Source organism: Dendrobates tinctorius, unplaced genomic scaffold (genome assembly GCF_039654945.1).
Source record: "Dendrobates tinctorius isolate UK_male_01 unplaced genomic scaffold, ASM3965494v1 ptg000070l, whole genome shotgun sequence".
Classification (NCBI taxonomy): domain Eukaryota; kingdom Metazoa; phylum Chordata; class Amphibia; order Anura; family Dendrobatidae; genus Dendrobates; species Dendrobates tinctorius.
The window spans coordinates 78,459,721-78,484,119 of NW_027361738.1; the positions used below are offsets into that span (position 1 = coordinate 78,459,721).

The 24,399-nt window shown below is 45.2% G+C and overlaps 1 protein-coding gene across 5 annotated transcripts in view; it reads left to right on the forward strand.

Annotated features, from left to right (window-relative positions):
- Positions 1-24,399, forward strand: part of CDK14 (cyclin dependent kinase 14) — a 701,555-nt gene that overhangs the window by 526,292 nt on the left and 150,864 nt on the right. For 4 of the 5 annotated variants that reach the window (XM_073581962.1, XM_073581963.1, XM_073581967.1 and 1 more), the window contains one exon: positions 24,235-24,374. The exons of the other annotated variant lie outside the window; for it this stretch is intronic. In XM_073581962.1, the coding sequence (XP_073438063.1) occupies positions 24,235-24,374 (140 nt within the window). The remainder of the gene's footprint in view (positions 1-24,234; positions 24,375-24,399) is intronic. 5 annotated transcript variants of the gene reach the window in all.

Here is a 24,399-nt window from a genome sequence, read left to right on the forward strand (position 1 = left end):
TGTGAATGAAAGTTCCACCTAGAATGAAGATAGAAGGGCCGATCAGAGCACCACTGGCGATGGGACAGGTATGGGCAGGGTTGACGAGAGGCGAGTATAAAATTTTATTTTTTTTTACTCTTTCTTTGCTCTCTATAATCCAACCAAATGGGAACTGACAATTTCCTAGATTTGCCTGAAGTGAATAGGCAAAAAATTGGTTTCCAGTATATTGATGTGAATCGACTCTCAGGACTCTGTCCATCAGCTATGCTAATAATCAGTGGCCACCAGACAGGAGCCTTGAGAACTGCCTCCTACCTCCTGGGATCCGCTGCTCTCCTTTTGATTAGCCTGCCTGCCGCGACGTCATCGTTGAGCCTTGGACCCCAGTAGATAGGAGGTGGTATTCAGAACTCCCATCTAGCAGCCACAAATTACTGATGTGGTCAATAGACCGGGTCCTACAAATGAATTCACACCAACCCTAGTTTCCAGTAATTTCGATTTTTTTTTTTTACATTTTTTTATGTAAACTAATTTGAATCAACTTAAAACAATCCACTCATCTATAGTGATAGTCGAGAAGGGAATAAGCAGACTGGCATAAAGCTTGGTGTTAATCCCTTCAGGACATGCGCCGTATATGTACGGCGTAAGTGAGAAGTGGGTGTATGGAACGGGCTCACGGGGATAGCTCAACCCACACTTGGCAGGTCAAGTGTTCCAACCAGGACCTGCCTTCCAATCGCGGGTGGAGTGGAGCTCTACCCGTGATGGTTAACCTATCAAATGCCACTGTTGCAAAAGGGGGCCTAGTACCAAACAATATCTCATATGGGGACAGGCCATGTATAACACCAGATCAGGATTTGGGAGTGAATTCTCACTGACATTTGGTGGAGTAGCTGTTTCTTCTATCAGAAATTGGGAACAACCATGTTGGAGGTAATCCTCATCACTGCCATCTTTCCTTATAGTTCATTATACCGTCTTTCAAGGCAATGTAAAGGGGTTGCATTATGCGGGATAAATCCGGCATCCACTGACGACAATAAGTACATAATCCAAGAAAACGCTGGAGTTCAGTTTCATCTTTTGGGAAAGGAAGGGAGCTGACAGCTATTTTTCTTTCTTCTGCGAGGTGTCTGGCACCCTGAAGGAGACAGTGACCCTAGAATATCACTTGACCAAGGCAGAACTGAAGTCTCGAGGCCGAAACCCGACAGTTCAGTGCTGCCAAATACTTGAGGAGGCTAACAGTGGCAACAATGGCAAAAGACACCTGCTCATATATATATTTTTTTTTTTTGCAAACTGGTTGGGACTGTTTTGGGCCCCTTGTGGCATCTGTGGGAAAGGCATTAAAAATACAGTTTTCCTCACTGTCTTCATCTACATAGGGATTATATAACGTAAGAGCCATCTGACCATCATCTTGGAATTGTATTCTGGAGCGGAACTGTGATAATAAATCTGCCCCTAGTAAATTTACTGGACATGTGGGAGAGATTACAAACTGAGCAGTAACCTCTGGGAAGGGTCCCACAGGGATGGGGTTTATAAAAGTATATTAATTGGGTCTACCATCTACTCCGATTAAAATAGCGGGAGTATGACAATCTCTCTGAAAGTGTCCGAGTTGGGCACAGCGCCAGAATTGCTGACGAGAATTAGCAGGGAGGGGCTGGGGTTTGCTATGTGTGAACGAGCTGCGGTGGGGGCGATGTGGGAGGGGGAGCTGGGATTGGAGGGAGAACTGGAGCAGCTGCTAGCTTGCTTTTTTTTTCTTTCCCTGCTGATACAGAGCTGGTTAAAGTCTTCTGAAAACTTTTTTTTTTCTGGATCTGGAAGGGGGTGGATACTCATAACCACTAGCAATATTAGGCATAGCGGGGACTGAGGCTGGCGGCGGATATTTCCTGGGGAGGGACCTTATCATCTAGCAGGGAGACCTCTTTCAAATCATTACTTTTAACTATTTGTCTGCCTGACACATTAGTATCAGTCTTAGTGCCTTCTTAATCAATAACTTTCTTGAACCACAAAACATCCAGTCCCTGTCATAATAGACAATTTTTCTTCTTTAACATAGCAGTAACAGAAACAATCAGCATTCACTTCCTCTGTTCTTCCTAACACCTTCTTCAAACCACAAAATTCTTTTCCTTCCCACGGATTCTCTCATTTAGAAATATCCTTACTTCAGTTGTGCACAATACTGGAGCAGCCATCTCAGTTTGTTCCACTGGGTCAACCCCCTCTGGGAAGCCCAAAATTCGCGGTACTCAGTGAAAGGAGGAGGGCGTCTCAGACTATCCCTCCGGACACCTCTGGTTATATATATATATATATATATATATATATATATATATATATATATATACCTGAGTTAAGTGTCCTACCCAGTCTTCGATCACTTCACCACGCCCAATCTAACAAAGATCAGGACTTCAGGATATTTTGACTATAAAGAGAATCACAATCACTGGTCAATCTGGGGTGTCCGTCCCTTATGAGGTACGGTTCGAGCACTGGGCCCACAACGGGACTGCACCTCTATATGATTCCACCCATGAATTACCCCACCACGGGGACAAACCTCAGATCCTCTTTGCAGCAACAAGCACAGGAAAACCACACCAACGGTCAGTCTGAACAGTATAACTGCAAACTTACCGTGGTTGTTGTGGGGGATGATAAGTCCCAATTTTCCAGCACCTGTGTCCGCTCCGAGGGTCCTTTGTTTTGTTGTCCTCCGGGGGCAGAGGCGTCCCTGTTCGGGGGCACCACATTGGGTGCCAAGACTGTTGAGGTAGGGCTAAATTAACCCTTCACGGTTGATCCAGTGATTTCCAAATTAATTCACAGGGCGTTGCTAGCAACTGGGAATGACCACACGGAGACGGGGGTCTCTGTACAGGAGGATCCAGGCAGATCACTAACCCCCTTTATTATGTCACCTTTTTATAGTATTTTGCTTAATTATGCAAAGTACTCAGCTACCAATATCATCGTTGTAATACATTCACTTTATAAGCCAATAGTATTGCAAGAAAATCGGAATATGTCACTAGCTGCGTGACGTAGAAAATAGACCAATAGCACATTCTTTTAGGGTCTCATATCTCATATCTTGTACAAGCTAGAACAGTCTAGTTTCATAACAGCTGCGAACTTTCACCTAATTACAAAATTTATCTTGTAAACAACAAAATGGCGTCGCAAGCACAAAAATGGATCCTGGAGAACAAGATGTCCCGTACATCTGAATACTGTACTTCACAAAATCACCCCCTTTTTCGTCCATTTAAACTAAACATATTAAAATATTACAAAAATACACATGTGGTATTGCTGTATCCAGAAAATTCAGATCTATAAAACTATAAATATCATTAATCAAATTTGTAAATAAACACTGTGATAAAACACTCCGGGATCAGCTTTGCTGGGGTCAAAGGTCACGTGCGTTCAGCATGAAACTCAGGCGCAGAGCTGGGATTCGGGTGTAACTGACCCTGGGTCAGGTTTATTAATGGTGAAAGCAATGCAAAAGGAAATAAAACATAAAACAAATCCTTGCCTGTCCGGCACTAACTAAACAATGGACAACCTAACTACCAACTGGCGGGCTTCTCCCGTCCAGCCAAACCACAGTTGCAGTGGGCACTGCTTTCACTCACGTGTGTCTCTCACACAGACAGGCTCTCTGTGTTCTCAGGCTGAGACACTCACACAACCACCTGGCATCCTTTTATATCCACCTCCCATTATTCATTAGCAAGCAGGTGCGATACTGACCAGACTAGGCCACATAGGAAAGGAATCTGGGCGAGATATACCTGCCCTCATCCACTATTCCCACATGATTCTCACATATCCCCCCCCTCTGCTCAGACCACTCCGGTCGAGCAATGACACCCGCCAAACAGTGCACTCGGGACAGGGCATCTGCATTTTCCATCTGTACCCCTGGGCGGTGCTCCACCGTAAAAGTGTAGGCCTGCAGGGCAAGGAACCACCAGGTCACCCGGCTATTCCGTTCCTTGTTCAAGTGCATCCACTTGAGAGGGGCATGGTCAGTGATCAGCCTGAACTTTCGGCCCACCAGGTAATATTTGAGGGCCTCTAAAGCCCACTTAATGGCGAGGCACTCTTTTTCTACGACTGCATACCTTTGCTCGTGTTTATTCAGCTTCCTGCTGAGATAGAGGACTGGGTGTTCCACTCCGTCCCTCACTTGAGAGAGTACGGCCCCGATACCGGTATCAGAGGCATCCGTTTGTACCACAAACTCGCTGCGGAAGTCCGGAGTCACCAGTACGGGCTGAGAGCAAAGTGCCCGTTTTAGGCTATGGAAGGCTTCTTCAGCCGCTAAACTCCATTTAATCATGACGGAGTCTTTCCCTTTTGTAAGATCCGTCAGGGGGGTAGCGATGGCTGCAAAATTGGGTATGAACCGGCGATAATAGCCGGCGATCCCCAGGAAGGCTTGCACCTGCTTCTTGTTGACAGGTTGTGGCCAGTCCTGAACCGCCTGAATCTTATCAACCTGGGGTTTAACAACACCCCTCCCAATTACATACCCCAAATACCGGGCTTCTTCTAGCCCGATGTGACATTTCTTGGGGTTCGCGGTTAGACCTGCCTCCCACAGGTCGTCAATCACAGCTTGTACTTTCTGGAGATGAGTCTCCCAGTCCAAGCTGTAAATGACAATGTCATCCAAATAGGCCGAAGCGTACTGCCTATGTGGCCTCAGGACTCGATCCATCAGTCTCTGGAAGGTCGCCGGTGCCCCGTGCAGTCCAAACGGCATATACACATACTGAAATAAACCTCCCGGCGTAGCAAATGCCGTTTTATCTCTGGCAGCCTCAGCCAGAGGGATCTGCCAATACCCCTTTGTTAGATCTAGGGTCGTAATATACCGGGCTTTTCCTAACCGATCTATTAACTCGTCGACCCGGGGCATAGGATAGGCATCAAATTTTGAGACCGCATTCAGTTTCCTGAAGTCATTGCAGAACCGGATGGTGCCGTCCGGTTTGGGAATTAGCACAATCGGGCTGGACCACGCACTGTGCGATTCCTCAATGACTCCTAACTCTAACATTGCCTTCACTTCTCGGGAAACGGCTTCACGGCGCGCTTCCGGGATTCGGTAGGGCTTTACGTGAACTGTGAAACCAGGTTCCGTTACGATGTCATGTTTCATTAGCATAGTCTGCCTGGGTTTTTCTGAGAAAAACTTTTGGTTGTGAAGTAGAAACTGCCTGACCTCAGTCTTTTGCCGCTCCGAGAGAGTCTCTGCAACCCGTACCTCCGGTACGGTATGTGAGCAGACAGGACGGGCCAGCTCCGCTGACAAGGCAGACTGATCCTTCCAGGGCTTTATCAGATTTACATGATAAATCTGTTCAGGTTTCCGTTTACCTGCCTGGTATACTTTGTAGTTTACTTCACCAACTCTTTCCTTGATCTCAAAGGGGCCCTGCCACTTTGCCAGGAACTTACTGTCCACCGTGGGGACCAGGATCAACACCCTATCTCCGGGTGCAAACGTACGGATCTTGGCGCCCCTATCATAGATTCTTTTTTGTGCTCCTTGAGCCTGTATCATGTGTTCTTTGACGATAGGCATAACAGCCGCAATACGGTCCTGCATTTGAGTGACGTGATCTATCACTGTTTTAAACGGAGTGACCTGACCCTCCCAGGTTTCTTTTGCAATGTCTAACAGTCCGCGAGGACGTCGGGCGTACAATAACTCGAAAGGCGAGAATCCCGTGGAAGACTGGGGTACTTCCCTGATGGCAAAAAGCAAATACGGAAGTAAATAGTCCCAGTTCTTCCCATCCTTGTCTATCACCTTTCTCAGCATCTGCTTCAGAGTTTTATTGAACCGTTCGACCAACCCGTCTGTTTGAGGGTGATACACGGATGTGCGTAACGGTTCGATTTGTAACAATCGGCAGAGCTCCTTCATTACCCTGGACATAAAGGGGGTCCCCTGGTCGGTGAGTATCTGTTTTGGTATACCGACCCGACTAAACACATGCACCAGTTCCTTGGCAATCGTCTTGGTGGCCGTGTTACGCAAAGGGATGGCCTCTGGGTAACGAGTGGCATAATCCAAGATGACCAGGATATGTTGGTGTCCACGTGCAGACCGTGGAAGGGGCCCAACTAAATCCATCCCAATCCTCTCAAACGGGACTTCAATAATAGGTAGGGGTACCAAAGGGCTACAGAAACGGGGCTTAGGTGCAGAGGCTTGGCAGTCAGGACAAGACTCACAATATACTCGAATATCGTGATGCATGCCTGGCCAAACAAAACAGTGTAATATCCTTTCGGTGGTTTTCTGGACTCCCAGGTGACCTCCCATCACATGTCCGTGGGCCAGGTCCAGCACCTGCCGCCGGTAGGGTTTTGGCACGACTAATAGTTGCACCATATCTTCCCCCTTTTTCTCTATCTGATAGAGTAAATCATTCTCCAGAACCATGTAAGGATATGCCAGCCTAGAGCCAGGTTCTACGGGTACCCCATTTATCACTTTTACATTTGTCCTAGCCTGAGAAAGGGTAGGATCCTTTATTTGCTCGCTTTGGAAGTCATCTTTCTGAACTTCTAAATCCGGCAAACGGGGAGGTGGACGGCTGTCGGCCTCCTCCTCTTCGCCGGTCTCCTCCGTATCACCCGCCATGACTGAAAACGGGAACTGCAGGTCATTTCCCGCAGACTCTTCCCCAGAGTCTTCCGGGGAGACCTCTTCCAGGGGTTCGGGACCCACACGCGCCCTGGGAGAAGAATCATGTACACTATTACCCTGGGGTATCAACTGATTCTCCCACAATTGCCAGAAGTGGGGAAAATCCCGGCCCAGGATAACATCATGCAATAACGTCGGGACGAGTCCCACTTTATGTTGCACAGACCCATAGGAAGTAGTAATGCATATGACCGTGGTGAGGTACGAACAGGTGTCTCCATGCACACACGTTACAGAAAATTTGTCTGATGGTCCAGTCGGGGCTGACACCAGACTGGCCTTCCCCAGAGTCACCACACTTCCCGAGTCTAACAATGCCACCACCTTTTTGCCATCAACAGTTAAATCACACAAGTGTTTTTCCACATCCTTTTGACCGGCATTCACACTCACTACCCGTGCAACCATAGACATGCGGTTTTTAAAGTCTGTGAGGTCGCACTGCATGGGTTGAGTAGTGACCGGACAGTTCGCAGCAATATGTCCCATCTCTTGGCAGCGGAAACACCTAACGGGCCCCTTGCTTAGACCATAGTTCATTACTCTCGGCCTCGCAGTGCGGACAGTCCCGTTTTCCTCCCCCACTGTCTTAGGGATTTTTCCTTCTCCCCTACTCCCTGGAACAGTCTTACCGGTTCCACATGGAGATGATGAAGAACGAGGTGGGGTAGCGTCGTCTCGGAGTCCTTCCGCCACGGAGTAACGTTCAACCAGATCCACCAGTTGATCTGCCGTCATAGGATTTCCATGGCTTACCCACTTCCTCAGGGCTGGCGGTAGAGCTCTCAGGTACTTGTCCATGACGACTCTCTGGATTATCTCTGGCGCTGTCAGCACCTCGGGTTGTAGCCACTTCTTCGTCACGTGGATCAGGTTGAACATCTGTGACCGCGGTGGTTTATCCGGCTGATAAGTCCATTGATGCACTCTCTGTGCACGGACAGCGGTCGTCACTCCCAGCCGGGCCAAGATCTCGGCTTTCAATTTGTCAAAGTCCTGCGCGGCTTCAGGCTCTAAGTCATAATAAGCCTTTTGGGCCTCACCGGAAAGAAACGGGGCAATCAGGCCGGCCCATCGTGCCTTCGGCCATTTTTCTCGCACCGCCGTCCGTTCAAACGTGGTCAGGTATGCCTCGACGTCATCTTCGGTCGTCATTTTCTGCCAGTACCGACTCACGTGAATCAATCTCGACTCGGCTTCCAGGTTAAGCTCAGGTAAGCTTGCCAAGCGCTGCGCCACCTGCTGGAGAAGCGAACGATCGGTAACTGTCATGTCCACCAACTCCTTCAGCTGGGCCATCATCACCCGATTAGCTTCTTGCTGGACGGCGGTGGACTGTACCAGCGCTTTCACCGCGTCCTCCATGCTCATGCTTGCAACGTGATGCCCGCGTTCTCCACCACAATGTGATAAAACACTCCGGGATCGGCTTTGCTGGGGTCAAAGGTCACGTGCGTTCAACATGAAACTCAGGCGGAGAGCTGGGATTCGGGTGTAACTGACCCTGGGTCAGGTTTATTAATGGTGAAAGCAATGCAAAAGGAAATAAAACATAAAACAAATCCTTGCCTGTCCGGCACTAACTAAACAATGGACAACCTAACTACCAACTGGCGGGCTTCTCCCGTCCAGCCAAACCACAGTTGCAGTGGGCACTGCTTTCACTCACGTGTGTCTCTCACACAGACAGGCTCTCTGTGTTCCCAGGCTGAGACACTCACACAACCACCTGGCATCCTTTTATATCCACCTCCCATTATTCATTAGCAAGCAGGTGCGATACTGACCAGACTAGGCCACATAGGAAAGGAATCTGGGCGAGATATACCTGCCCTCATCCACTATTCCCACATGATTCTCACAACACCTTAAACAAAAAAAATCAAGAGCGCCAAAATTCCGTTTTTTTTGGTTGCTGCAATTCCACAAAAAATGTAACAAGTGTTCAAAACATTCTATCAATTCCAAAATGATATCAATGCAAAATTTGTCTTGTTGCGCAAAAAATGAGCCATCACACCACTCCATTGACAAAACATAAAAACGTTACGGGTCTCAGAAAATGACCACACAACCCCAAAAATATTTTTGGCAAACTTCTAATTTGTTTTCACCACTAAAATAATAAACAAATTAGAGATGTTTGGAATCACCGTAATCGTACTGATCAGCAAAATCATATTGTGAGGTCTTTTTTACCATAAGATGTACAACATAAAAACAATTACCAATGTCAGAATTGCGGTGGTTTTTTTCAAAAATTTTTCACACTTTGATTTTTTTTCCAGAACACTACGTGGTAAAATGAATGGTGTCATTCAAAATTACAACTTATCATGCAAAAACAAGCCCCCTGATGTCTCTGTGGACAGAAAAATAAAAAACTTATGGATTTGGAAAGAAGGGAAGGAAAAAACGGAAACGCAAAAAGGGAAATTGACCCTATCCTGAAGAGTTTCAAAGATTCAATCTGACTCATTACCATATTGATTGAAATCCCTGCTTGTTCTGAGTTTAGAAGTCCTGCTGGTGGTCTCTACACAATGACTAAAGCCCCCGTCACACACAGCAAGATCGCTGCTGAGTCACAAGTTTTGTGACGCAACAGCGATCTCACCAGCGATCTCGCTATGTGTGACATGTATCAGCGACCGGACCCCCTGCCGGGTATCACTTATCGTGCTCGAAAGCCCTGTTTACCTTGTATACCAGCTCCCTGCACCAGCACGCTGGTATATAAGGTACACAGCGGGTAACTAAGCGACGTGTGCGCTTGTTACCCGCGTCGTTGCTGGTCCTGATCGCTGCTGAGATCTGCCTGTTTGGCAGCTCACCAGCGATCATGTAGCGACACACCAGCGATCCTGACAAGGTGATATCGTTGTCGGGATCGCTGTTGCATCACTATGTGTGACGGGGGCCTAAGAACGAGCATACATACAGATATAGGTGTCATTCACTGATTAGGACCGCCCACTGGACTCCTAACCCCAGAAGGAGCAGGGACTGGCTAAATTACAAGTTACACTGAATCTTTTCTGTATAAAACTACAGTGGGGAAAAAAAAAGTATTTAGTCAGCCACCAATTGTGCAAGTTCTCCCACATAAAAAGATGAGAGAGGCCTGTAATTGACATCATAGGTAGACCACAACTATGAGAGTCAAAATGACAAAAAAAAATCCAGAAAATCTCCTTGTCCGATTTGGCAAGATTTATTTAGCAAATTATGGTGGAAAATAAGTATTTAGTAATTAACAAAAGTTATTCTCAATATTTTGTTATATATCCTTTGTTAGCAATGACAGAAGTCAAACGTTTTCTGTAAGTCTTCACAAGGTTGACACACTGTTGGTGGTATGTTGGCCCATTCCTCCATGCAGATCTCCTCTAGAGCAGTGATGTTTTGGGCCTGTCACTGGGCAACACGGACTTTCAAATCCCTCCAAAGATTTTCTATGGGGTTGAGATCTGGAGACTGGCTAGGCCACTCCAGGACCTTCATATGCTTCTAATGAAGCTACTCCTTCATTGCCCCGGCTGTTATGATTGAGTCACCATAGGAGGCAGACACAAAAATAGAAGCTACGTCCAGAAAACCAGAGAAGTTGGCAACTATCAGATTGCAGACCCCTGAACCTATCAACACAACTAGCAGTAGCCGTGGGGGGTTCCTACGGTGCCCTAGACCCTCGATCACAGCCGGAGAGCTAAATAGCCTAAAGACAGAAAAGGAAATCTAAACTGCCCCAGAGCAGACCCCAAAGTAAAAGGCAGCCCCCCAACATATAATGACGGTGAAGCAAGATGAAAAAACACTCACACAGATAGAAAGATAGGCTGAGCAAACGATGGGGCCCAAGCTAACTAAACAGAACAGGAAAGGAAGGTTGCTGTCTGCAATCTGCCAAAACCCTATCAAAGACATAAGCCAACAAGCTGATATGGAAAAAGACCCTGAAGCAGCTAGGCTTCAAAAACTAAATCAGCACTCAGGTATTTTCAGAAGACAGAGCTAAAGGAATTCAGCTCACCCCAGCAGGGAATGGCAGAAATCCAGAAAAACAAAGCAAAACAAAGTCAAAGCACAAATGCAAAAAGCCGAGCAGAAAACTTAGCTTTAGAAGAGCAGGAATTCAGACTGGTCTCCAAGGATCCCACAGAGAAATCACCCGCAGGGCAGAAGGGCATTTGCAGCCTTATATCCAGTCAGTAACTCCACTCAGCCAGTCATCATCATTAGGCTCAGGTGTTTGATAATTAGGCTCACTACCTTTCTTTAACAGAAGAGGGAGTTCCTCGGGCCTCAGTAGTGAAGGGGAAAATGAACTCACAACACCTGGCGATGTGCTTGGGATCATTATCGTGCTGAAAGACCCATCCACGTTTCATCTTCAATGCCCTTGCTGATGGAAGGAGGTTTACACTCAAAATCTCACGATACATGGCCCCATTCATTCTTTCATGTACACGGATCAGTCATCCTGGTCCCTTTGCAGAGAAACAGCCCCAAAGAATGATGTTGCCACCCCCATGCTTCACAGTAGGTATTGTGTTCTTTGGATGCAACTCAGCATTCTGTCTCCTCCAAACACGACGAGTTTTGTTTTTGCCAAACAGTTCTTTGGTTTCATCAGACCATATGACATTCTCCCAATACTCTTCTGGATAATCCAAATACTGTCTAGCAATCTTCAGACCGGCCCGGACATGTACTGGCTTAAGCAGAAGAACACGTCTGGCACTGCAGTATCTGAGTCCCTAGCGGCATAGTGTGCTACTGATGGTAGCCTTTGTTGTGGTGGTCCCAGATCTATTTAGGTCATTCACTATGTCCTCCCGTGTGGTTCTGGGATTTTTGCTCACCGTTCTTGTGATCACTATGACCCCCATGGGGTCAAATCTTGCATGGAGCCCCAGATTGAGGGAGATTATCACTGGTCTTGTATGTCTTCCATTTTCTTATTATTGCTCCCACAGTTGATTTCATTACAACAAGCTTCTTGCCTATTGCAGATTCAGTCTTCCCAGCCTTGTGCAGGGCCGCAATTTTGTTTCTGGTGTCCTCCGACAGCTCTTTGTTCTTCACTATAGTGGAGTTTGGAGTGTGAGGCTATGTGCACACGCTGCGGATTGGTCTGCGGATTTATATCTGCGGAACCGCAGGTAAAATAACGTGCGGTTTTCCCCTGCGGTTTGACACCTGGGCAATGGAATAGGTGGCAAACCGCAGCAGAATCCGCAGAAAGAATTGACATGTCAATTCTTTCTGCGGATTCAAAACCGCAGCTTTTCCGTAGTTAAAAATCCGCAGCGTGTGCACAGCAGATTGTAAATCACATAGACTTACATTGTAGTGTACACTGTCTGCAGAACTGCTGCAGATCCGCAGCGGCCAAAATCGCAGCGGATCCGCAGCAAAAACCGCAGCGTGTGCTTATAGCCTGACTGTTTGAGGTTGTGGAGAGGTGTCTTTTATACTGATAACAAGTTCAAACAGGCGCCATTACTACAGGTAATGAGTGGAGGACAGAGGAGCCTCTTAAAGAAGAAGTTACAGGTCTGTGAGAGCCAGAAATCTTGCGTGTTTTTAGGTGATCAAATACTTATTTTCCACCATAATTTGAAAAATAAATCTTACCAAATCAGACAAGGTGATTTTCTGGATTTGTTTTCTCATTTTGACTCTCATAGTTGTGGTCTATCTATGATGTCAATTACAGGCCTCTCTCATCTTTTTAAGTGGAAGAACTTGCCCAATTGGTGGCTGACTAAATACTTTTTATCTTCACTGAATATATCAATCTGCTGAGCTCCCCCAGCTCTGTGCCGTGATGTCTGCAGATCAGACTGCTTGTTCCCTTTAACCCCTTCCTGCCATCCGACGTACTATCCCGTCCACGGTACCCGGGCCCGTATGACCGGGGACGGGATAGTACGTCGGCGCGATCAGCGGCGCTCACGTGGTGAGCGCCGCTGATCGCGGCCGGGTGTCAGCTGATTATCACAGCTGACACCCGGCACAATGTGTCAGGGGCAGTCACGGACCGCCCCGACACGTTAACCCCTTGCACACCGCGATCAAACACGATCGCGGTGTACCGGGGGTTAAAGGGAAGCATCGGCAGGGAGGGGGCTCCCTCCGTGCTTCCCTGAGCCCCCCACGGCAGCGCAATGTGCAGTGCTGCTGCGGGGGACTCCCTTCCTCCAGGCCCCCGAATCCAAGATGGCGACGGGGGCCTTCGGGGGCCTGCAGGAAGCTGGCTTCCTCAGTGCCTGCAAAGCGCAGGCATGAGGAAGCCTTCTGCAGTGCCTGTGTCAGATCGCTGATCTGTCACAGTGATCTGTGATGTGACAGATCAGTGATCTGTCACAGGACAGTGATGTCCCACCTGGGACTATTTAATAAAGTAAAAAAAAAAATAAAAAAGTGTAAAAATAATTTAAAAAAAAATCGCCAAATAAATTAGAAAAAAAAAAAAAAAAATTCCCTCAATAAATCCATTTTTTGGAAATAATAAAAAAAAAACAATAAAAGTACACATATTAGGTATCGCCGCGTCCGTAACGACCCGCCCTATAAAACTGTCCCATTAGTTAACCCCTTTAGCGAACCCCTTAAAAAATAAAAATAAAAAACGAAGCAAAAAATAATGATTTATTATCATACCGCCAAACAAAAAGTGTAATAACGCGCGATCAAAAAGACGCATATAAATAGCCATGGTACCGCTGAAAACGTCATCTTGTCCCGCAAAAAACGAGCCGCCACACAGCATAATCAGCAAAAAAGTAAAAAAGTTATAGCTCGCTGAATAAAGCGATGCAAAAATAATTATTTTTTATATAAAGTAGTTTTCATTGCATAAAACCGACAAAAACATAAAAAACGACCTAAATGAGGTATCGCTGTAACCGTACTGACCCGAAGAATAAAACCGCTTTATCAATTTTACCGCACGCGGAACGGTGTAAACGCACCCCCCCCAAAAGAAATTCATGAAACGCTGGTTTCTGCGTCCCAAAAATCGGAATAAAAAGCGATCAAAAAATTTCACGTGCCCGAAAATGGTACCAATAAAAACGTCAACTTGTCCCGCAAAAAATAAGACCTCACATGACTTGGTGGGTCAAAATACGGAAAAATTATAGCTCTCAATATGTGGTGATGCAAAAACTATTTTTACAATAAAAAGCGTCTTTTAGCGTGCGACAGCCGCCAAACAAAAACCGCCATAAATAGTAAATCAAACCCCCCGTTATCACCCCCTTAGTTAGGGAAAAATAATAAAATTTAAAAAATGTATTTATTTCCATTTTTCCATTAGGGTTAGGGCTAGGGTTAGGGCTAGGGGTGTGTTGGGGTAGGGTTAGGGTTAGGGTTAGGGTAGGGTTAGGGTTAGGGCTAGGGCTAGGGTTAGGGTTAGGGCTAGGGTTAGGGCTAGGGTTAGGGCTAGGGTTAGGGTTAGGGGCGTGTTGGGGTTCGGGTTGGAGTTAGAATTGGGGGTTTCCACTGTTTGGGCACATCAGGGGCTCTCCAAATGCAACATGGCGTCTGATCTCAATTCCAGCCAATTCTGAGTTGAAAAAGTCAAATGGTGCTCCTTCCCTTCCAAGCTCTGCTATGCGCCCAAACAGTGTTTTACCCCCACATGTAGGGTATCAGCCTACTCAGGACAAATTGCAAAACAATTTTTGGGGTCCAATTTCTCCTGTTACCCTTAGGAAAATAAAAAATTGGGGGCAAAAATATCATTTTTGTGGAAAAAAATGATTTTTTTATTTTCACGCCCGAGTGTTATAAACTTCTGTGAAGCACTTGGGGGTTCAAAGTGCTCACCACACATCTAGATAAGTTCCGTGGGGGGTCTAGTGTCCAAAATGGGGTCACTTGTGGGGAGTTTCAATAGTTTAGGTACATCAGGGGCTCTCCAAACGCACATGACACCCGCAGACCATTCTATCAAAGTCTGCATTCCAAAACGTCACTGCTTCCCTTCCGAGCCCCGACGTGTGTCCATACAGTAGTTTTCTCCCACATATGGGGTGTCAGCGTACTCAGGACAAATTGGACAACAACTTTTGGGGTCCAATTTCTCCTGTTACCCTTGGGAAAATGAAAAAATTGGGGACTAATTGATCATGTTTGTGGAAAAAATACGATTTTTTTATTTTCATGCCCTGGCATTATAAACTTCTGTGAAGCCCTTGGGGGTTCAAAGTGCTCACCTCACATCTAGATACGTTCCTTAGTGGGTCTAGTTTTCAAAATGGGGTCATTTGTGGGGGGTTTCCACTGTTTAGGTACATTAGGGGCTCTCCAAATGCAACATGACACCCGCAGACCATTCCATCAAAGTCTGCATTCCAAAACGTCACTACTTCCCTTCCGATCCCCGACGTGTGCCCATACAGTAGTTTTCTCCCACATATGGGGTATCAGCATACTCAGGACAAATTGGACAACAACTTTTGGGGTCCAATTTCTCCTGGTACCCTTGGGAAAATAAAAAAATGGTGATTAAAAGATCATGTTTGTGGAAAAAATACGAATTTTTTATTTTCACGCCCGGGTGTTATAAACTTCTGTGAAGCACTGGGGGGGTCAAAGTGCTCACCACACATCTAGATAAGTTCCTTAGGGGGTCTAGTTTCCAAAATGGTGTCATTTGTGGGGGGGTTCCACTGTTTTGGTACATCAGGAGTTTTCCAAACGCGACATGGTGTCCGATCTCAATTCCAGCCCAAAACGTCAAATGGCGCTGCTTCCCTTCCGAGCTCTGCCATGCGCCCAAATAGTGGTTTACCCCCACATGTGGGGTATCAGCGTACTCAGGACAAATTGCACAATAACTTTTAGGGTCCTGTTACCCTTGGAAAAATAAGAATTGAGGGTGAAAAGATCATTTTTGTGGAAAAAATATGATTTTTTAATTGTATGGCTTTATGTTATAAACTTCTGTGAAGCCCATGGGGGTTCAAAGTTCTCACCACACATCTAGATAAGTTCCTTAGGGGGTCTAGTTTCCAAAATGGTGTCATTTGTGTGGGGTTTCCACTGTTTTGGTACATCAGGGGTTTTCCAAGCGCGACATCGTGTCCGATCTCAATTCCAGCCAAAAACGTCAAATGGCGCTGCTTCCCTTCCGAGCTCTGCCATGTGCCCAAATAGTGGTTTACCCCCACATGTGGGGTATCAGCGTACTCAGGACAAATTGCACAATAACTTTTAGGGTCCTGTTACCCTTGGGAAAATAAAAATTGGGGTGAAAAGATCATTTTTGTGGAAAAAATATGATTTTTTAATTGTACCGCTGTACGTTATAAACTTCTGTAAAGCCCTTGTGGGTTCAAAGTTCTCACCACATATCTAGATAAGTTCCTTGGGGGGTCTAGTTTCCAAAATGGGGTCACTTGTAGGGGGTTTCCACTGTTTAGGTACATCAGGGACTCTCCAAACGTGACATGGCGTCCGATCTGAATTCCAGCCAATTTTGCATTGAAAAAGTCAAACGGCGCTCCTTCCATTCTGAGCTCTGCCATGCGCCGAAACAGTCGTTCCCCCCCACATATCAGGTATCTGCGTACTCAGGACAAATTGCACAATAACTTTTGCAGTTCAATTTCTCCTGTTACCCTTGGTAAAATAAAAAAAATTGAACCTGAAGTATTTTTTTTATGAAAAAAAGTTAGATGTTCATTTTTTTTTTAAATATTCAAAAAAATTCCTGTGACGCACCTAAAGGGTTAATAAACTTCTTGAATGTGGTTTTGAGCACCTTAAGGGGTGCAGTTTTTAGAATGGTGTCACTTTTGGGTATTTTCTATCATATAGACCCCTCAAAGTGGCTTCAAATGTGATGTGGTCCTAAAAATAAAATGGTGTTGTAAAAATGAGAAATCGCTGGTCAACTTTTAACCCTTATAACTTCCTAACAAAAAAAAATTTTGGTTCCAAAATTGTGCTGATGTAAAGTAAACATGTGGGAAATGTTAGTTATCAAGTTTTTTGTGTGCCGTATCTCTGTGATTTAAGGGCATAAAAATTCAAAGTTGGAAAATCGTGAAATTTTCAAAATTTTCGCCAAATTTCCGTTTTTCTCACAAATAAACGCAAGTTATTTGAATGAAATTTTACCACTAACATGAAGTACAATATGTCACGAGAAAACAATGTCAGAATCACCGGGATCCATGGAAGCGTTCCAGAGTTATGACCTCATAAAGGTACAGTGGTCAGAATTGTAAAAATTGGCCCGGTCATGAACGTGCAAACCACCCTTGGGGGTGAAGGGGTTAAAAAGATTGCAAAATTTGCCTGTGGTTTTTCATATTTATACTGTACATGGTGATCTATGTGGATCATGGCTTTAGAATCTTCTTGGGAGGACTAACCCTCAATTTATTTCTCCAGTACAGACCTCTGGATGGCTTATTATTTCTGTCCGGCTAACAAATGATGTACAAATCTACAGATTAAACACGTCTGCCAAAGAAGAACATTCCTCCAGCCGGAATCCTCCTACATTCTTTTGGCCGACCATTCCGAGGCTACTTTTTTTTTTTTTTTTCCTTTTCCATTGCCATTTTATTTTTAGTTGCCATTTTAAACATGTAAACTCAATCCAAAAATATAAAATGTAGAAGCAGGTTTGCTCGAAATTTTTTTTTTTACTTATTTTTAACTTTTGGTCTTTATTGTACTTGTTCCTTTTTATGTTGGTTTTGCTCCAGGAAAGTAAGGAAATAAATATGAGCAGGAAGAATGCTGCACAATGTTAACTGCACCCGTGCCTCTATTTTTCTTTCATCATTTTCCAAGATACAGTAGAGAAGATATAAATTCACCGTGCAGTTTGCTTTAAAAAAAAAAACCCTAAGAAAAAAAATTTAAATTTTTCTTTTTTCACTTAGGCGTCATACTGTAAAAGGTAATTTTCTCTACGCTCGGTTTAGTTTAAGCCTTTGAAAAGCATTACATGAAAAAATCTGATAGGTTTGTTAAAAAGTATATTGCACCTCTATCGCATATTTTCAGCTTTCAGATAGGTTTATGGAGAACGCGAACCTTAAAGAGCTTGTGCTGGGATTATGCATTATTAAATTGTATAGTATATAGGGCGCATTACCATCTTGCCTTGCCTGTCTTTGACATCTTTCAAATCATCGTGGACTGATGGGATGAATGCTTATTTGATTTTCTGGATCTGGATTATTTTTCTTATTTTTATCCAAATTCCTACTGGTGTATATATATTGTAAGGCAGCACTCACCAAGTGTATTGGGGAACACTCACTTGGCAGCGGATTCACGTCACACAGGAACACTTTCCGTTATATTACTTTCCGTTATATTCCGTCTATATTATTAAACAGCATAAACCATTTTAGGCAACACAAAGAAAACAGTCTTGCATCAGACAGATTAATCCTTAATGTCCGTAGTAGAGCTTCGCTCTCTCAGTCCTGTGGCCACACAGGATGTGCCATGTCCAGTAACAGGCTCTATTGCCTCCACACAGTTATTTCCCCCTGTCCGGGGTTACCTCTGAGGAGCTCCTGCTCCAGACGCCGACTCTTGGTTAGTCCTTTCTCCCAGGGAAGCGGCCGCACTGGGCTCACCGATCCGGACAGTGCCTTATTCACTAGGCCACCCCACGGTTCCAGAACCACAGCCTGGCAGTGGCTTCCCCAAACGCAGGCTGTCACAGACTCTGCTCACACATTGCCGGTCCGGGTGCTGTTCATGGATCCGACCCTACTCCTTGGGTCTCCCAACACACCAGCCTCACCAGGTCCAGGGCCTCAGCGGGTGCTATTCAGGACTTCCGTCCCCTCCTGAGACCATCCAACACTCAAGCCTCACCTGGTGCTATTCAGGGATCTGTCCCTACTCCCAGGGACTCCCAACACACCGGCCTCACCAGGTCCAAGGTCGCAGCAGGTGCTATTCAGGAAGGCAGCACACCTTCCAACACCTAGACCTTCCAGGACCTTCCACCCTGAACCATTCAAGTACACACTCTCTCCCCATGTGACCAAACCTCAGGCACCTTATATGGTCCATAACCACACCCAGAGGTAAGGTATGGATCACATGGTTATGACCTCACTAAAGGTCTTTCACACAGCCACACACACACACAGGCTTTATCCTGGGCGTTCAGACATACACCCCTAGGTGGGTTTGTAGGTGACTGGTTCCACCCATCTCACCAAGTCACCTAGAAGCTTTCCCTGATACACTGCAGCAAACCCTCAGCAGTACCTCTGCTTATCAACACATGTTCCAGCTTCCATCACAAGGCACCCACACTTGTGATGCATATCGGCCATTAACAACCCTGCCGGTCACCATTTTCCCTATTACAATAAAGGAACGCCTGCATGCATGTCCCATACAGCGCCCCCTAGCTGTCACGGGGTTACTGTATCACTATATAATATATATATATATATATATTAGTGCCTTGCGAAAGTATTCGGCCCCCTGGAACTTTTCAACCTTTTCCCACATATCATGCTTCAAGCATAAAGATACCAAATGTAAATTTTTGGTGGAGAATCAACAAGTGGGACACTATTATGAAGTTGAACGAAATTTATTGGTTATTTTAAATTTAAAAACTGAAAAGTGGGGCGTCCAATATTATTCGGCCCCTTTAACTTAATACTTTGTTGCACCATCTTTTGCTGCAACAGCAGTTTTCAGCTCTTTCCACAGATTATCGATTGGATTCAGGTCTGGACTGTGACTTGGCCATTCTAACACCTGGATACGTTTATTTGTGAACTATTCCATTGTAGATTTTGCTTTATGTTTGCCATCATTGTCTTGTTGGAAGACAAATCTCCGTCCCAGTTTCATGTCTTTTGCAGACTCCAACAGGTTTTCTTCAAGAATGGTCCTGTGTATGGCTCCATCCATCTTCCCATCAATTTTAACCATCCTCCCTGTCCCTGCTGAAGAAAAGCAGGCCCAAACCATGATGCTGCCACCACCATGTTTGACAGTGGGGATGGTGTGTTCAGGGTGATGAGCTGTGTTGCCTTTATGCCAAACATATCGTTTTGGCATTGTTGCCAAAAAGGTCGATTTTGGTTTCATCTGACCAGAGCACCTTCTTCCACATGTTTAGTGTGTCTCCCAGGTGGCTTGTTGCAAACATAAAAGACACTTTTTATGGATATCTTTGAGAAATGGCTCTCTTCTTGCCACTCTTCCATAAGGGCCAGATTTGTGCAGTGTACGACTGATTGTTGTCCTATGGACAGACTGTTCCACCTCAGCTGTAGATCTCTGCAGTGCATCCAGAGTGATCATGGGCCTCTTGGCTGCATCTCTGATCCATCTTCTCCTTGTTTGAGATGAAAGTTTAGAGGGACGGCCGGGTCTTGGTAGATTTGCAGTGGTATGATACTCCTTCTATTTCAATATGATCGCTTGCAAGGTGCTCCTTGGGATGTTTAAAGTTTTGGAAATCATTTTGTATCCAAATCCAGCTTTATACTTCTCCACAACAGTATCACGGACCTGCCTGTTGTGTTCCTTGGTCTTCATGATGCTCTCTGTGCTTCAAACAGAACCCTGAGACTATCACAGAGCAGGTGCATTTATACGGGGACTTGATTACACACAGGTGGATTATATTTATCATCATTGGTCATTTAGGGCAACTGTTATGAACTGTTAATAAAATGGTGGTGCTTCTTATAATCTAGGTGTCTTATTGCTTACCGCTCTGTCCCCTAGTACTGTCACCCACTCTGTCCCCGGGGTGCTGCCACCACCGTGCTGGGTCCTCCGGGTGCTGCCGCCACCGCGCTGGGTCCCTCAGGTGCTGCCGCCGCCACGCTGTGTCCCCCACTGCCTGCCGCCGCCGGGCTCTGTTCTGTGCTGCATGGGGGGCTCAGCCGTTCCATCCATGCCTGTGCGGTGGCTTGCTTCCTGGAAAATGGCCACCATGCAAGCGCAGATGGAGATCTCGGCACTGAAATCTCTGGAGATGAGATGCGCGGCGGCCATTTTCCAGGAAGCAAGCCACCGCACAGGCATGGATGGAACGGCAGAGCCCCGCACGCAGCAAGGGACAGAGCATGGCGGCGGCAGGCACCGGGGGACACAGCATGGTGGCGGCAGCACCCGAGGGACCCAGCGCGGTGGCGGCAGCACCCGGAGGACCCAGCACGGTGGTGGCAGCACCCCGGGGACAGAGTGGGTGACAGTACTAGGGGACAGAGCGGTAAGCAATAAGACACCTAGAATATAAGAAGCACCACCATTTTATTAAAAAAACGTTTTCCCTATTTTTCTCCTCACAATTTGGGGTGCGTCTTATAAAGCGAGAAATACGGTACATAATTATTAAAGCTTACAATAATATGACATTTTGGCAGTGGATCAATTACAAGTGAAAGGATTCCAGTGTCATGTCTAATACCTTGCACTTCTCTAGGACATAAGGCCATATGTACCTTAAAGGGAATTTGTCAGCAGATTTTTGCTATGTAATCTGAGAGCAGCACGATATAGGGGGCAAAGATCATTATTCCAGCGAGGTGTCACCTACTAGGCTGTATGTTGCCATTTCCATAAAATCACTCTCATATCAGCAGGAGATTATCACTACAGGACCAGGTGTCTGATGCTTCCTAGTCAACTGCTGTGTGTAACTCCGCCCCCACCACTGATTGGCAGCTTTCTGTCTATTCACAGTGTGCACAAAAAGCTGGCAATCAATGGTGTAGGTAGAGGTATACACTACTCAGCCTTATGGCAGTATAACTGGGACTGTAGTCAGAGACCCTGGTTAATAAGTACGGTAAAGGGGCCCACTTTAAGCTGTTGACTGTCACACGGTACTCAAGAATCGGCTCATAGGACCCACCACTGTTACACTTGTGGTAGAGGAGTTTTTCTCCATCTAACAGGCAATGTTCAAACATGGGGTTCGTTAATTTCATATGGTCCAATAATCTTCTTTCACGCCTCCCCAGGGATTCCTCTTTCTAAAAGTATTTTTAAAGGTGACATTACGTATTCCTCCACTCAACGCCATTTAAAAGCACAAAATCGAGTTAAACCCGTTGCTTCAGAGATCCTGGGAATGATGGTAACCTCTTAAATCTATGAGTCCTAGATATTCTGAATGATGGCCTTGCTAAGGCACCATATGAACACCATACTTGCTGACAAGATACTGTACCTCCGCTGAAAATATATTTCTCAAGCACTTTCCCTTGCTAATTATTTTTAGGGAATTATTATTTTTCCCCCAAATGAGTGCAGTGCTATTTGACAACAGATGGTACCTAAAGGGGTTCTAGGATGTGATGATTGGCGGGAGTGCAACCTTTGTAACCCCACCGATCCGGGGATGTTTTTGTGCTGCATCCTTGTAACTGTTTTTCTCCCTGGATAGTGGCCCCTTGACCATCCAGTTGTACAATTTACATCAGCATGGACCATTGTAAGTGAAAGAGGCCGGCAGCATTTTCATGAGCAAGTGGTTGTTCTGCTCTACAGGGAAAAATTGGAAGGTTATGCAGCACTGCGCCCTTCATTCTCAGGATTGGTAAGGATTCAGAGATTGAACTATACCCCCCCGATATAGAGTATGACCACACACAGCCACACCTATATACAGTTTGAGCTCCCACACACATCCCCCTATATAGAGTATGATCCCACAGAGAGCCCCTCTATATACAGTATGTGTCTTTACATGTACAATATGAGCCCACACAGCTCCACTATATACAGTATAAGCCCCCACGTAGTCCCTATATACAGGATGAGTCCCCACATGGACCCTATATACAGCTTGAAGCCCCACATAGCCTTCAATATACAGTATGAGCCCCCACATAACCTCTATATACAGTATGAGCCCCCACATAGCCTCCCCATATACAGTGTAAGCCCCCACATAGCTTCCAGTATACAGTATGAGCCCCACATAGCTTCCATATATTCAGTGTGAGCCCCCCACATAGCTTCCTATAATTCAGTGTGAGCCCCACATAGCCTCCATATATTCAGTGTGAGTCCCCCCACATAGCCGCCTATATACAGTATGAGCCCCCACATAAACCACTATTTACAAAAAATATCTCCTACCCATTTATACATTTATATTAAAAAAAACCTACTCTCCCTTTCCCCAAGCGCTCTGCTCCCATCTTTGCTGTGTGCACTTGTACTCCGTACTGCAGAAACAAGGTAGTCACGTGATCGCGTATGCTGTCTCAGTGGCACACACCGAATGGTGGCAGAAGGTGCCGACGGCTCCCTCCTCCACCATTATATTCACCGCTATTTGCATCCTGAAGATGCAGATAGCAGAGAAATCGGGATGCAGAGCAGGGGAGGGCGGCTGCATAGTGCCGTTTGTGGACCATTGTTTTTTTGTCTCGGTCCATGGCATTTATTTGCCCCAATTATCTAAAAGAAAAAAAAAAATCCCAAAGATTGAAAAATTGCATTAACAACATTTCCAAAGTCCTTTATCATTGAGTTCTCTGTGTGAACGGTGAGCGCTGGCATTCGTGCATTTAATCCATTAGTCCTGGATTACGATCTGTCAGAGACATATTATTGGGTTGTTTGTCAAATATACAATTTCTGGAGAGTTTACGTGTTTTCCAAGTGATCCCTGTTTTAGCCCACAATTAACAAGAACATAGAATTGGAACACTTTACTGGATGAAACTTACACCAGTCCTAAAGACACAAGTGTCTATTGGAAGAATTGCCTCACAGATACTTAATTTCTGGAGTTGGTGGCGGGTGTTGGGTCTTGGACTATATACAAAATATACAAGGCGCCGCCTGTAAAGTGATACCGGATCCCCGGTTACATGATAGAATGCGAAATGTAGACCCTGAGATGTATTTACCTGGATAATCCTCATCCACTAATCACAGGGGCAGAGTCAAGACTACAGTAATCTGTTTATTTAAAGGGCTCCATTACTAATGATTAGATGAAGTCTTGTTGGGGACCAGGACTACAAGCTCCGAGTTCAGAAGTTCACAACATTAACAAAAGCTAAAAAATTTAATTATTTTTCGTTCCTTTGTAGAACAACAACAGAGACATATGGTAGTGTTACTTAAGAGTAGACAGAAGCAGAGATGAAGATTTATTTAACAACATTTAATTTTCTGTCTTCTGTACTTAAGACATAGACGTGACACTAGGTCCAAAAACCTTAAGCTAAGTGCATGGAGTCTGGAGTCATTTTTCTTTTTTTCTTTATTTTTTCTTAATTTTTATCAAATTATATTCATCATTATTAACTTTAAATAAATTACATTTTCTAATTCTCCTAAATTGTAAATGTTTTATATTTGCTCACATTTTTTTTTTTTTCATATTTTGTTAACTAAATTATATTTTTTGTTTAAGTCTCCCAAATCACACATGGTTTAGATTTTTTTTTTTTTGTAAATTATTTTATTTTCTCTCCTAGGTTAAGCTATGTGGATCATGCTGAAGATATTGCCTCCAAATTGCTCCAGTGTTTTCCCAAAAACCGATTATCTGCCCAAGCTGCTTTGAACCATGACTACTTCAGCGATCTTCCCCCACGGCTCTTTGAGTTGAGCGATAGTAAGTACTAGCAACATGCAAGAAT